Below are 14,214 nucleotides of genomic sequence, written 5' to 3' on the forward strand. Positions count from 1 at the left end.
CAGCCGCCTTCTCCTCCCTCCTTCCCACTGCTCCTGCCCAGCCATGGTCCTGCAAGGCCCTGAGGAAGCAGCAACTGAACAGCCAGGGAGGAGGGGGCCTGGTGCAGCACCCTTCCCTGAGTGGTTGTCCCAAGGGAGGAGCTAGCAGAGAGCACAGGGGGGGCTGCCCACAGGGACCTGCTGTGCTTGGTGCCATTCAGCTGGGAGGAAGACCATGAGCCAGGAGACATGGACAAGGTGGGACATCTCCTCCCTGGCTTCCATCCGAGCAAACAGCCAGGCAGCACCAAACCTGCTGCAGGAGAGGCACCAGGGGAACATCTGCAACCACAAGACAAAGTGTCCCCGTGGCAGGATGAGCCTCTGTGAGTCTCTGCACATCTGGCAGGCGCAGCCCCAGATGTGCTGCCAGGCTGCAGGTGCTCAGGGACAGGAGCCCGTGGTGAGCGCAGGGCTGGAACCCAGGGACAGGGCAGGTCCAGCATCAGCTTCTGGAGAGGTGTGAAGGAGTTTAGTTTGATATCGTCAGAAACATGGAGCGATGCCAGCAGCCGGTGTCAGGGGAGGTGGAAGAGCAGGACCATGAAGCTGGAGCAGTCACCAGCCCAAACAACTGCACGTGGCTGCAGGCCCCCCTCCAGCCCAGGAACCTGCCATCACACCTCCCCTTCACTCCTGACCAAGCAGCTCCCTCCCTCCTTGTGGTTCTTGGTCCTCCCTGGCAGTGGTTAACCCGCAGGGTTTGAACTCATGGGTGAGCCGGGCCAGAGCAGCACAGGACTAGGGAGGAATGAGGGCAGACCCTCGGTGCTGAAGTCTGTGTCAGATGCAGGAGGTGGGCTCAAGCAGGGCAGAGCGTGGTCAAGCTCCCACAGATGCTGGGGTGAACACAGCCCTTTCTGTAACTCCCTGTATACTCTGTATTGTGTGAGGAGTGGTGGAGCGGATGGACAGGGCGGCAGCACGGGCTCCACGCAGGATGCAAACACCTCCCATGGCAGCACAGCTGCGGGGACTCCCAGTGCTGCTTCAATAAAGCCTCTACTCCAGTGCTGGTCCTCACCTCTTAGCAGGGGCACTGCAGGTACCAGCCCTGGGCTCTGAGCTGCTGATGCAAAGCACCCGATGGGAGGCCTGGGCTGGTTCCCACGCTTGGCTGGCACCCGGCAGCCCCCCTGGGACCTGGACAGCCCCTCGCTGCAGCCCAGCTTTATCTGCTCCCTTTCCTGACTCCTGCCCCAGCCCAGCTGTGGGCTGTAAGAGGCAGCTTCCCCAGGCTCGTGTAGCATCCCACAGCCTCCCACTGCTTCCCACCTGTGTCAGTGGCAGCAGAGCAGCCTGGGTGAAGCCAGAGCTGCTGGGAGTTGTGGTAGCCCCAAGGAATGGTGTCGTGTGGTTCTCAGGAACTCTGGCCCAGGCACTGCAGATGGAGCCCACTTGAGGGCTCCAGGCAATAACAGGGTCCTGCCTCATCTTGCATATGGAGCAATTCCAAGGGCTCCGCTTTTGACTCTCATGGTGGATGCCTGGGGCATTCCTAGGGAGACACACTCCCACTTCCAACTGCTCCCACTTCCAAGCCTGGTACCTTTACCTCCCCTGGGACCAGGGGCAGCTCCACCAGCCCCTCTCCCTCAGCCTGGCCCCGCTCCTTGTCCTCGCCTTGTCCCGTCAACTCTCCAGGACTACACCTCATCCTGGGGTATCCTGGTGCTGCTCCTCTCAACATTTTGGGGTTGCCAAGCCCAGCCCAAGGCATGGCCAAACCCAGGGCTTCCAAAGTGGGCTGTTCCCCATCTCACCCTTGCCAGACACTGCTCCTCGCTCCCTCTATCCATCCCACAGCTTTCCAGCCCTGAGTCCCAGCTCTTCGCATCTTTGGCTGGGGCTGGGAACCGGTGCCAGCTCTCACATCCCCCCAACATCTGCAGACCCTGCCCATTGCTGCTCACCAGGCTCTGCCTCCTGCTCCAGTGAGGCCAGTACAAAAAAGCTCCCCTAGGGACTTGGCCCTGTGACCCTGCACACAAGCTGCTGGACCAGCCCCAAGCCCATAGGCAGCTTTCACAGCTCATCCCAAGCCTCCCAGTCAGAGAGCCCCAGGAGCACCAGCCTGCCCTTTGCAAAAGGGGGGGCAGGGCTGCTCCCTGCTCCAGGCAGGCCTGCAAACCCTTCCAAAACCACTTCTCAAATGCTCCCTTCCTCTTCCACCTCTCATTTCTCCTCCTGCTTTCTCAACCACCTTGGTGACCCACAACAGGAATTGGGCTTCCCAGCCTGAAACCTCTCCGTGGAGCACTGAGCTCATCCCAGCTCCCGCATCCGGATCCCTTTGGCAGCTCAGGGTTCAGCTGCCACACCTGGGGCTGCAGGGAACAGAGCAGGAGGTTCTGAGTCGTTCTTCGGCCTGGAGCTGCAGCAGCCCCGTCCCGGTGGAGCTGGCGGTGGTGCAGGTGCAGCAGCGCTGCTGGAGCCCGAGCTGCCGGGCTCGGTGCCAGCCCCGCTTTCCCGGAAAGGGAGAGGACGCCGTGGGCGGATGCTCCTGGGGAGGACGGAGCTCCACGAGCTCCAGGCTCAGCAGCAGCCGGGCCAAGTGCAGTGAGCGCCGCGTGGCACCGGCAGGGGCAGATGGCGGGGACGGGGGGAAACGCTGCTGGGGGGTGCAGCCGGGCCCCAGCCTCGAGCGTGCTCCCGAGGTCCCAGCTCCGCAGCTTTTCCGGCTCTGCCGCTCCAGGCTCTTCCCAGCAGCGGGGAGCGGGCTGCAGACCCCGCCCCAGCCCCAGCGCCGTGGGCTGGACCTGGCCTGCGAGCACCTTGAGAAGGCTCCTGCAGAGCCCCGAGGGCATGAACAGAAGGGAAAGGCAAAAGCTCACCAGGGCAAACCCAGCACCTGGCCAGGGGCTCTCCAGCTGCACAGCCCAGGCAAAGGGAGTTCTAGAGGCACAGCCTGCTCCAGGAGAGTCACAGGGGCCTGGGTTCCTCATCTCTGCTGGGAGAGCCCCCCAACACTTCCCAAGTTTAACAAGGAGGAAACCAAACAAGAAGCTGGGAAGAGCAGAACAAGCCCAGGAATTTAGCGCACATTTGACGTGTGCTGAACTGGAAGACAAGTTTCAATTTCACAAACTGGTTTGAAGCTTAACAAACAGCAGCAAGAGCTGTTGGGGCCACAGCCCGTGCAGACAGGCACATCCCATCCGGCGCCTCTGGCTTCATTCCCACTGCACTGATGCTCCAGCGCCTGGTGAGGCTGCCTCAGCCTTTGCTTGTACCACAGCGGGTCCTGGCTTCTCTAAGCCTGACCTTAATGCAAAGTCTTGAAGAATGGACACCACCAACCCAATGGCCACATGTGCAGCATCCTTAGAACTGAGCAGTAACCAGGAGAACAACCTGGCTTGTGCCCTTCTCCAAGCCAAGAGCTTGCTGATGCAGTGTCACACAAAGGTTTTCTTTCAGGCACGGGCAGGCTCTACTCCAGCTACTCACCAGAAGACCTGGTTACTCATGAAATGTCCGTGCCTCAGTTTCCCCACTTGTACAAGATGCCATAGATGTTGGTCGTTGTCAATGGCCCAGGACCCACTGGCCAAGTCCCACTGTAGGAGCCTGTGGCAGCAGCACTCAACGCAGAACACGCCTGCCCGCCATGGCATGAGCAAGCAGGGGCTTCCCAAAGCACACAGACACCACAAGGCCAGGACCTCGAACTGCTCACTGGTGGGGAATTTACACCAAAAAGCCTCTGTGTGTATAACCATAGAACCACAGAGCAGTTTGTGTTGAAGGGACCTTAAAGCTCCTCCAGTTCCAACCCCTGCCACGGGCAGGGACACCTTGCACTAGAGCAGCTTGCTCCAAGCCCCTGTGTCCAACCTGGCCTTGAACACTGCCAGGGATGGGGCAGCCACAGCTTCTCTGGGCACCCTGTGCCAGCGCCTTAGCACCCTCACAGGGAAGAGCTTCTGCCTAAGAGCTCATCTCAGTCTCCCCTCTGGCAGGTTAAAGCCATTCCCTTCACATATAGGGGTGTCTGCTTACAAAGCTACTCCCATAGCATGAAAGCAGTTTGCTTTTACCGTGCCAAGCTTAAAACCACATGGAAGCAAAGGAGAAGTCACCTGGAAGCAAAAACTGCTCATCTCCCTGCCTGGTGACAGCACAGAAACCTCCCTGCCCTTTCCTCCTGCTTTAAAATACCAAGGGGTGAGGGGAATGCTGCAGCAATATTTTCACATTGATCTTATTCCTCATGGCTTCATTATGTTAATTCGATCCAGACCCATGCAGCTTCCTTGTAGTCGCTGCCAAAGAACTGTCTTATCTTCCCTGCCCCGAGGTTCTGCTTTCAATTCGGCACAGACCAATGCCAAGGGCGTTCCCAGCAGTGACTGCGCTGCCCTTTGTCTCACAGCAAAGTCTGCAGCTCAGATCTCGTCTCCCCCCTCCTGTTGATGTTAACCAGTTCATCACTACATCCAAGCCTTCCATTCCCCTCCAAACAACATCTCGTTTCACTTTCAAGTCCCAAGCCCAGAACACATTCACAGTGGGAAGGAGGAAGTCCACATGGAAAACATGTCAACACCCCAGGAAATCACTTCTTGGGACATTGTAAATACAGAGCACAAAGAAACCCAGCCCAGGGCTCTGCCCCTCTGCTTGGGACATCCTCCAAGTGAACTGAACCTGAGAAGGAGAAAACAAAGCAGAAAACCCCTTTCCTTCAGCAGGAGAGATTCAAGCAGCTGTGGGAGGCGGGATGCTCCTTAAACCAAGAGGATAACAATGCTCCCACAGCAGGAGGGAGCAGGAACCCCAGTGCAGCCACAGGCAGGAGGCCAGCTCAGCCATCCCGTTCCACCCATGCCCTTCCCTGAACCCATACTGCTCACAGAGCCTTCCCACAGGCTGCAGCATCACAGGGACTGGTGCCAAGGTCTCACTGAGGCCCCTCAGGAAAAACACTGCCTTGAAGGTGGTTTCTTTCCCCTCCAGTGAATCACCTTTTGCTGCTCAGAGCCCCTCAGGGCTCCTGGAGCAGGAAGCTGATGCCAGCAGCTTGGCCCTTCCTCCTTTCCCCCCACAGACATGTCACCAGCTCTCACTGGCACGGTCCCTGGATCCCCAGCCAGCACTGACAGCTCCTGGGTTCTGCCCTTGGGACCAGCAAGCTGGACAAGGGAAGAACTGAGCGAGCTCCATCCAGGCTTATGAAGCATATATAGTTTTCCCCTTGATTTCCCACAGTGCAACAAACTGGAGATACCAGGAAAAAGTAATTCCACTTACCTACTGCCTGGGGCATCCCGACAGCACTGTGGAACCTGCTCCTGGTCCACACAGCAACCCACCCCTCATGGACACCCCCATATGTGAAGGAAATGGCTTGAACCTGCCAGAGGGGAGACTGAGATGAGCTCTTAGGCAGAAGCTCTTCCCTGTGAGGGTGCTGAGGCACTGGCACAGGGTGCCCAGAGAAGCTGTGGCTGCCCCATCCCTGGCAGTGTTCAAGGCCAGGTTGGACACAGGGGCTTGGAGCAAGCTGCTCTAGTGCAAGGTGTCCCTGCCTGTGGCAGGGCTTGGAGCTGGGATAAGGTTTAAGGTCCCTCCAACCCAAACCATTCTGTGGCTCTATGCATCTGCTGCCTTAGTCTGGCAGGGTGGAAAAGGACAGCATCAGGCTCCATTAATCACTGTGTTTCATTAAGGCTCAGTGGCTGGGAGCTCGTCCGGGGACAGGCAGAGGAGGCCAGAGCCCACTGGCCCCATAGCTCCATAGTGCATATTCATCCTGCTCCTCACACCCCAATACCAGGCTGGGAAAGCACTAAGTCAACCACCCCAGCTCACATCCTGCCCTTTGGAAGTGTGACAACCAGAGCCCTCCCCAGGAGGGTCCCAGTCACATATGAATAGGCTATAATCACATAAACAATACAACAATTATCAATATCATGTTTTAAGACCTTTCTGGCAGGCCCCACAGCCACTTCCTCGCATGGAACATCACCCCTGGAATGGGGTATAAAACCCTGAAGGCTTTACTGCAGCTGAAAAGGGATTTGGAAGAGCCTCAACCTCAGTCTTCTGTCTGGTGCTGAGCGCAGCCCTGCAAGCAGCAGTTCTTGCTTAGCTCAGACCACCTCATGTTTGGTGGCATCTATCAAACACATGGATGGGCTCCAGCGCTGGGTTGTATCACCAGCCCTTTGCTGAAGGAAACCCAGGGCTCCTCCTGGAGTCGCTCCGAAGATAATGCAATAGGAAAGCAAGAGCTGAATGGGGAAAACCCTTCCCAACCACTTCTCCATTGGTTACAGCCGTGAGTATGGGCTCTCCCTGCACAGAATTTTGCAGGAAAGAGCTGAACTTGTTTTCGTAGAAATTAAAGGAGTGCCGCAAGGCAGAGCTCAACCAGCCAGGAGGATCTGTACCCCCCGGCTCCCTGGGGGAGCACTAGTCTCAGTGCAGAGCCCTGCAGGAACCCCACATTCCAGGCACTGGCAGCACTGCTATGGGTAACATGGTCATGATGAGGATGATTTTGTTCCAAGTGTCCCTGAACAGAAAATTACAGCTTAGACCCAACCAGGTCTGGAGCTGAACCAAGCCTCTCCCTCACACAAACACCGTTTATGTCACTGGGGTCAGCAGGCTTTCACATACAGACAAGCAGCTCCAAGCTCCTATTTCCACCTTGCCACTACACACCAGACCTCCAGCTGTCCATCCACAGGGAAATTACCACGTGAAAGAGAAGCAGGAGTGAAGAGATCTGTGCAAGCCAGAAGCAAAGAAAGGTCTCTGGCACAGTGGAGCTAGGAGCTTGCCTGCTGGCAGCTGCTTCCTGCCCTGAGCTCCCATTCCCAGGGTTCCCAGATGGCAGAGCTGCTCTGATGCCCTTCCGACAGCCTGTTCCCTGCCCTCCCGCTTCCCTAGAGCATCTGGGATAATCCACCAGCCGGCCGGGAGGCTCCAGCCCACTCACAGCTTTCCCTTTTTGCACCTCTTGTCCTTACCCTCACCCCAGGCTGCAGCAATCTTCCGGCAAGGAGAGGGATGGGCTCACATGTGGTGTGGATCTAACTGAAGCAGGGACCATGTTTTCAAGTGGGAGCCTCCTGCGTATTGTAAGAGAGGCAGAAAAACCAAGTTCTATTTGTCTGGTATTCCAAGTGTGCCACAGGGAAGAGAAGCTTGCATGAGGATCCTGCATGCACCCCTGCACACACCCCTGCATGCACGGGACAGGAATTTCCTGGAGGGAATCCCCAGGAACTGGGGGAAGGGGAACAACCCTCTCCAAACAGGACAAAGAAAGGCATTTAAAGGCAAAGTTTCTCCTGCTGGAGGCAGAACAGGAGCATTTCAAGTTGTGAGTGACTTACCAGCACACCACAGTCTTGGTCTCAACTCAGCACCAGCTCCTGCTGTACAGAACCTCACAGACAAAGTCAAGGCATTTATTTTCTAGGCAGAAGAGACCTGATCCATTGGTAACTTCTTGTTTTGATTCAGCTTTAAGGTAAACAAGAATTTAGGACCTCAGAGCCAGCTAAAGCAGTGGCAGCAGGTACTCGCTGCTGGAAAATGATCTGGTTTCAGCTCCATGTAGATAGAGAGAAGGAATTTGCTTGTATTTCAGAGAGTTTAAGAGCAAACTTCCAAACAACTCTCTCCAGGAGCCCTGCTCCCACATGGAATGGGTTTACCATGGGCAGCAGCAGCCTCGCATGGACCACCCATCAGAGATTTGTCCATCAGCAAGCAGAGTCAGAGCCCCCACTCCCTAACTCTGGGCCATCACTCACCGGCTGGCTCCCCTCTGCAGCCACAGTGGTGAACCGGGGCGAGAGGAAGCTCTGCAGAGCCTCAGCCATAGACCACCACCTGCTAGAGACTGAAGCCATGATGAACATCATCCACCTCCAAAACCATTCACATACCTTCAGAATTCCAGTAAATGGTCACAATTTTATTAACAGGAAAATAATTTGGTAGGCTTTGGGACAGGGACTTGAAGGACATAGAGGTGGAACAAGGCTGAGGGGTTTATTGCTCAGGAAGGGTTTATTGCATAGCTGTTGGCAAAAGGAGAGACCCCGAGCGGTGCACGTATGTGAAGTGGCAGCACTCCCAATCCTGGAGCTGGGACCTGGAGGAGCAGGGAACAGCAAAAGTGTCCATGTAAACATCCTGGGCACAGGGGTCCCAGGAGAAAGTCTCCAGCGCCAAACCCCTGCTGACTATGGGAGAGGTCACTGTGTGGTATCAAACATGATCAGAACACTGGGAAGTGCAAAGGGCAATAACATAGGACTTGGCCTTTCCCATTCTAAAAGTAAAAGGAAAGTAAAGAAGGAATCCTCAGGCATTTATCTAAGCGCAGGATCACGGTGAGAACACAACTGTTACCTCCTGCCTCCTCCTCAGGACTCTCCTGGCAAGGCAGCAGCAGAGGCACTGAATACATTCACAGATTCATCGAAAGAAGCTTCATCCCAATCAGACCCAAGCCCAGGAGATCTGCTCTCGGGGGTTTGGGCTTGTGGGACTCTTACCCTCGCTCAGCAGAACACCCTCAGCCAGCCAATGGTTCCCTCCCCCCCAGTTTTGACTGTTCCTATTGTTCCCAAGTGGCTAACTGGGAATCCACCACCCCTGAGTTACAACCACATCCTTTTGCCATCACCTGAGTGCCGTGTGCAAAATCCTCCTCCTACAAAGCTTCTGAAGGAACAGAACTTGTCTTTTCCTCCCCATGTTAGTGCTAAGAGTCCAAATAAAGTAAAAGATCGAATTCCATAGCATTTTGCTTTTACTCCTTCATGGAATCTTTCCAATGCAACAAAAGCAACGTAATTAAAGTCTTTTTTCTTCTAAAAAGAAGATTCTGTTCCACAGATTATGTAGTGCAATTGGTATCTGGTAGAAAAAAATGTATCTTCTTCAGCTCCATGGAAGAAAACTTGGAAAACAGTTCCATCGTTTCAATAAAAATAGGGAAGTGTATCCAGGATGGTCTCTAAAGGTCCTTTTGTGTTGAACACACAATACCTCCTGGTCTGCCTTTAGTTGAAGAGTATTGAATCTGGGTCCTGGTTGGCCAGTTGTGCAATGTGCTTCAGAACGTCCTTCTTAGTGATGATCCCAAGGAGCTTCCTGAAAAAGGGAATCACAGTTTCAGTGCACCAGCATGCACAGAAAATATCCTGCCTCTCACAGGCTTCACACTTTAATGCCTTGCAGGAGCTGAAGTACCTTTGTGGGACACTGCACAATGTAGGGTGCTCACAAGCCCCAGCAGAAACTTGCCTGATTTACACTTAGGAGGTTCTGACCAAAAGACAAATATTAATCATTACTAACACCCACCTCTGCTGAAAAGATTAACCTGAATGTTTAGTGCTGCAAGAAACCTGGGGAGGGGCTTTGGACAAGGGCCTGCAGGGACCAGATAAGGGGAATGGCTTTAACCTGCCAGAGGGGAGATTGAGATGAGATCTCAGGTGAAGCTGTTCCCTGTGAGGGTGCTGAGGCGCTGGCACAGGGTGCCCAGAGAAGCTGTGGCTGCCCCATCCCTGGCAGTGTTCAAGGCCAGGTTGGATGGGGTTTGGAGCAGCCTGGTCTAGAGGAAGGTGCCCCTGCCCATGGCAGGGGATTGGAACTGGATGAGCTTTAAGGTCTCTTCCAGCACTGATATCAGTCTGATCCTATGATTTTAAGTCCTAGTGATCTCAGCAGCTGTGCTTTCAGAAAGGTGCATGCCAGGAGGGAGGGAATTAGGCAGAACATCTGCAGGTCCAAGTACCCCCCAGCAGGGAGCCCGGAGAGGATCCCTGCCAGTGCCATGCTTCAGGAAACAGCAGATCCCTCCGTTTCCGCCTCTGCCTTCACTCCTTCCCTCTCAGAAAACACTGTTTCTGAGCAGCATCAAAGTGAATTCCAGTAGTTGCATGATACCTATGGGCAGATCTGAGAGGAGGCTGTGAGCCCTCTCCATCAGTTTGACAGATCCATCACTGCATGGAGCTGTGTCCTCACCTTACAGGCTTTATGTTACTCCTTCAGCTGAAGGCTCAGTGTTCTCACAAGTGCTTTGTTCCAGAGCTGCTCCCCCTGATGCTCAGAGCCCTCTGCTCACTGAAGGAGAGGAAGCAATCCCCGAGCCCAGGGCCAGGCCCGCAGCATGCTTACCCATTATGAGTCACCAGGCACTGGCGCAATCCCAGCTTGCGGAATATATCCACCACGATTTCCATGGGCGTTTGGTCTGTCACTGTGAAGGGACTGAGGTCCAGGATGCTCCTCAGTTTCAGCATGGAGGGGGAGCTTGGAGGCAGTGGGGGAGAGTGGTCAGTGAAATAAATAACTGAAGTGCTCACAATCCCATCCTGCTTTTTCCGGGCATTTTCTGGAAGAAGGAACATTTGATTAAGTATTATCCCTCCCTTTCTTTTCCAAACAAAAGAGGCATACCCTTTCATGTCTGCCTTAAAAGTCTATTCCTTCCCTTCACCTGAGCTGCTTCTCCAGGCAACCAGGGACTCAAGGAGGGTGCAACATGTTTCTTGTGTTTTGCTCTGGCCATGTAAAGGCAAGTTCTGGAGATCTTTAACCTCCCAGTTTTAAGAGGAGGAAGATAAAATGCTTTGTACTTTATCACTCACTGATTTGGGTCCTATGCAGAGCAACTTCACAAGTACTTTTAAGCACTTAAACATACTGGCACAGGCTCCGTGCCCATGAATAGGGTCAGGAATAAAACCGGGTTCAGTGCTTGCCCCCACTCAGGTATTTACATAGTGCATTACTCTCGGGCTGCATAGGCAGTCCAGGCTTCAATCTGGTATTTATATTCCAAGGCTCCCTGGGAAGATGCTGGCCTGGCAGCCCCAGCACCAGAGCTGGGTGAAATCCCCTCCTGTGGCACACAACAGTGCTTATCTCTGGGGGGAGGATTACTCTTAATAAATCCCTGGAGATTCAGAATAACACAAATGCAAGAATTCATGGCCATTGCACAGAGCAGCCTCTCAGAAGGAAGGCAATGTGCGTGATAAAAGAGGGGAGATTGAGATGAGCTCTCAGGCAGAAGGGTGCTGAGGCGCTGGCACAGGGTGCCCAGAGAAGCTGTGGCTGCCTCATCCCTGGCAGTGTTCAAGGCCAGGTTGGATGGGGCTTGGAGCAAGCTGCTCTAGTGGAAGGTGTCCCTGTCCATGGCAGGGGTTGGAACTGGATGAGCTTTAAGGTAAGCACCATCCTGCTCCTTGCTCCGGCATCCTGAGCACAGAGGGATATGTGGCTTTGACTGGATCCATCCTCCCCTCCAGCTCACCATGGGACTCACGTGAACTCTGCTAGGTGCTGGTGTAGGAGGTGACGAGCTCACCCAGGCTCAGCATGGCTGCTCAGAGCTGCACACGCACCACAGGAATTCAACTGGCACTACAGCACGGGGCTTGGCACCTCGATGCCCAACCTCCACTCCGGTGCAGGAGTGCTAGATGCCTGTATAGCACTCAACCCTAGAACACAGATTTCTCCTGCTGCATCACCAGAAGCCACGTGGCTTCACCCAGGCCAATGAGAGACAACATGACCAGAATTTCCACTCAGGTCTCATGCTGGGAAACAGCACTTGAAGGTTTCTAAGAAACTTGAGATCAAGAGGGGCCTAAATGTGCCCTAAACTGTAACATGGCAGAGTTGTTTCCAAAGGAGCTCAACATGCATCTGAGTGATGCCAGGACAGCATTTACCAAGCTCTGCCAACACCACGCACTCCTCACCTCAATCACCAAGTGAAACAAGTGAAAGACCAGGCTGACTAGTGGTGAAGGGAGGTATTTATAGGTTGGACAGCACCACCTCAGAAGTGACCCAATATTCAGTGCCTGGACCAACCAGACTTTTTCTTAATGAAATAAACATTAACAGCTAAGAAAGCTTTCCACAGTCCAGTCATCCACAGTCAGAAAGGCTTAGTTCCTGCTGGCAAGTCGCCTGCTTCATGCCCTTAGGTTCATGAATTCAACAGAGCCACACTGATTGCACCAAGAAGTCATCCTGTCCCTCACACTCACTGCATGCAGACCTCATGCTGCTTGGAGATGCAAACACCACCGCTACTGGGTGCCTAAACTCCTCAAGTAAATTACAGCTGGTGCCCTTTAAGGCCTCTGATGGCATCATTCATCATTCATCTGCACAGTATCTTTCCTCTTACCGATTGAAATGATGAGGTCTCTTCTGAGGACAAACCCAACGAGCCTCTGGGACTCACGGGACACCACCACCGGATAGCCACTATACGTGGTTTCATTGATGATGCTCTCCACGTCCTCCACGGTCATGCTGTCCTGAGTGATGACAGTCAGAGGAGGATCATTCCTCCGTGGCCTCATTACGTCCATCGCGAGCGTCTTGTGTGAGAACTCCTCCTTGGCTTCCAGGAAAGGGTACCCGTTGAGGCGGATGTGGGCATCGTAAATGCCTTCCCGCCCAATGGCATCAGCCACCCACTTGCTGGTCATGGCTGCTGCCATCAGTGGAACAATGTATTCCAGTCCACCAGTGAGCTCAAACATAATGACCACCAGCGACACCGTCATTCGGGTCACACCACCTGCAAACACAACAGGAGATGACAGAGGACATGAGCAGGCAGTTCTGGGGGGTTCCAGGCAGGAGAGCTGCATCTGCCAACACTTCTAGAGAACGTCTTGTACTGCTGGACTCCTGCACCACATTCAGCATCGCAGGGGACACCAAACACGAGCAGAACACACTCCTGAAACCACCCATGCCATCCAGAATATGGTGCCATGGGCTGGCTCACAAGGGTTTGCTATCTGGTTTCCCTTCAACTCAGAAGGAACCTTAAAAGATGACTGACTAACCTTCTCTCAGGTGACTTAGCTAGCTGAAAAACAGCCTGGCCGTGCAGTTTTGTGCCAATACCATCTCCTAAAGGGACACATACCCTTTAGTGCTGTGCATTGGTAGGAAGAGCTAATGAAGAGGAACTGTATTTATTTTTCATCAATTACATGTAAACAAGGTGCTTCCCCTTTAAAAAGGCCAAAGATGGGGTTTGGTGGCATGCTTTTACTATTCCTGACATGAGAGTTTCTTCTGATACTCTTAAGAGTCCTTAAATCTCTTAAGAGTTAAGCACGTTATTCCGCGGAGGAGAGGATTGGGAAATACAGTGAAAGTGAAGTTCAGCCACGTGCACTCAAATTCTCACATCCAGCCAAGAGGAAGAAGTGTTACCAAACCCCAGAGGGCTTGAAAGAAGAGTTGCACCACAAGAGTTAAGGCCAGAACGGGAAGAAAAATGAATTAAAAGCCCTCAGGAAAACCTGAGGTCGCTAGGCAGCCTCCCTTGTTCTGCTGCATGGTCAGGAGCTCCCCACTGAAACCTGCCATGTCCAATGATATGTTGATGCTGGCAAGAGAAGGCCTTGAACACTGCCAGGGATGGGGCATTCACAACTTCCTTGGGCAGCCTGTTCCAGTGCCTCTACAACATCATGCATTCTACAACAAGGGTTCCTGTTCTGGAGATGAAGCCAGCTTCTACAGACTGTGAGAACAGCAGCATTTCACCCCTGCATGTTTCCACACGGCCAACCAAGCCCAAAGCACTGCTTGGACTTCATGGACTCCTTGCTCACCCAGACATGCTGCGGCCCCAACCATTGCGTAGAGGCCCGGAGTGATGCAGTCAGCTCCTTGGCTGCACCAGCCACTGAAGATGGCCCAGTCATGGTGGTAGTAGGCCAGCTGCTCCATGGCCACGCCAAGCAGCCTGCCTGCGATGGCGCCCACTGCCATGCTGGGGATGAAGAGACCTGAGGGCACCTGCAGAAACACCATCAGTCAAGGCCTTGCTCCCCACACATTGCAAAAGAATGTTCAAAACCAGTTGTTCCAGTGACAGAAGTTCAAAACAGGGCTCGGTTAGAGGTTACACTGAAGTTGCTCCACCTGCTGAACCCCACTGCAGGAAAGCTCAGACCTTGGCCCTACACCCATAGCTCAGGAGGCTGCCACCAAGCAAGATCAAAACTATCTGAGCAAGGAACAGCTATAAGCAAGCCTTTACAAATAAAGACATCAATTGCATTGCCATCAGCTATTGCATATATATTAGAAAGGCTTAAGGTTGGACAATTTAGCAGCATTCTGCATCTGGAAAAGGGG

The 14,214-nt window shown here is 53.8% G+C and overlaps 1 protein-coding gene across 11 annotated transcripts in view; it reads right to left on the minus strand.

Annotated features, from left to right (window-relative positions):
• Positions 1-8,803: 8,803 nt before the first annotated feature.
• LOC308224565 (H(+)/Cl(-) exchange transporter 5) overlaps positions 8,804-14,214 on the minus strand; it is a 54,763-nt gene continuing 49,352 nt past the window's right edge. For all 11 annotated transcript variants that reach the window (XM_080624637.1, XM_080624642.1, XM_080624640.1 and 8 more), the window contains 4 exons: positions 13,686-13,872; positions 12,233-12,631; positions 10,201-10,417; positions 8,804-9,165 (listed from right to left, as the gene is read on the minus strand). In XM_080624637.1, the coding sequence (XP_080480763.1) occupies positions 9,075-9,165; positions 10,201-10,417; positions 12,233-12,631; positions 13,686-13,872 (894 nt within the window). In that variant the 3' untranslated portion in view covers positions 8,804-9,074. The remainder of the gene's footprint in view (positions 9,166-10,200; positions 10,418-12,232; positions 12,632-13,685; positions 13,873-14,214) is intronic.

The sequence above is a fragment of the Psittacula echo genome (assembly GCF_963264785.1).
Source record: "Psittacula echo genome assembly, chromosome: 8".
NCBI classification, from domain to species: Eukaryota; Metazoa; Chordata; class Aves; order Psittaciformes; family Psittacidae; genus Psittacula; species Psittacula echo.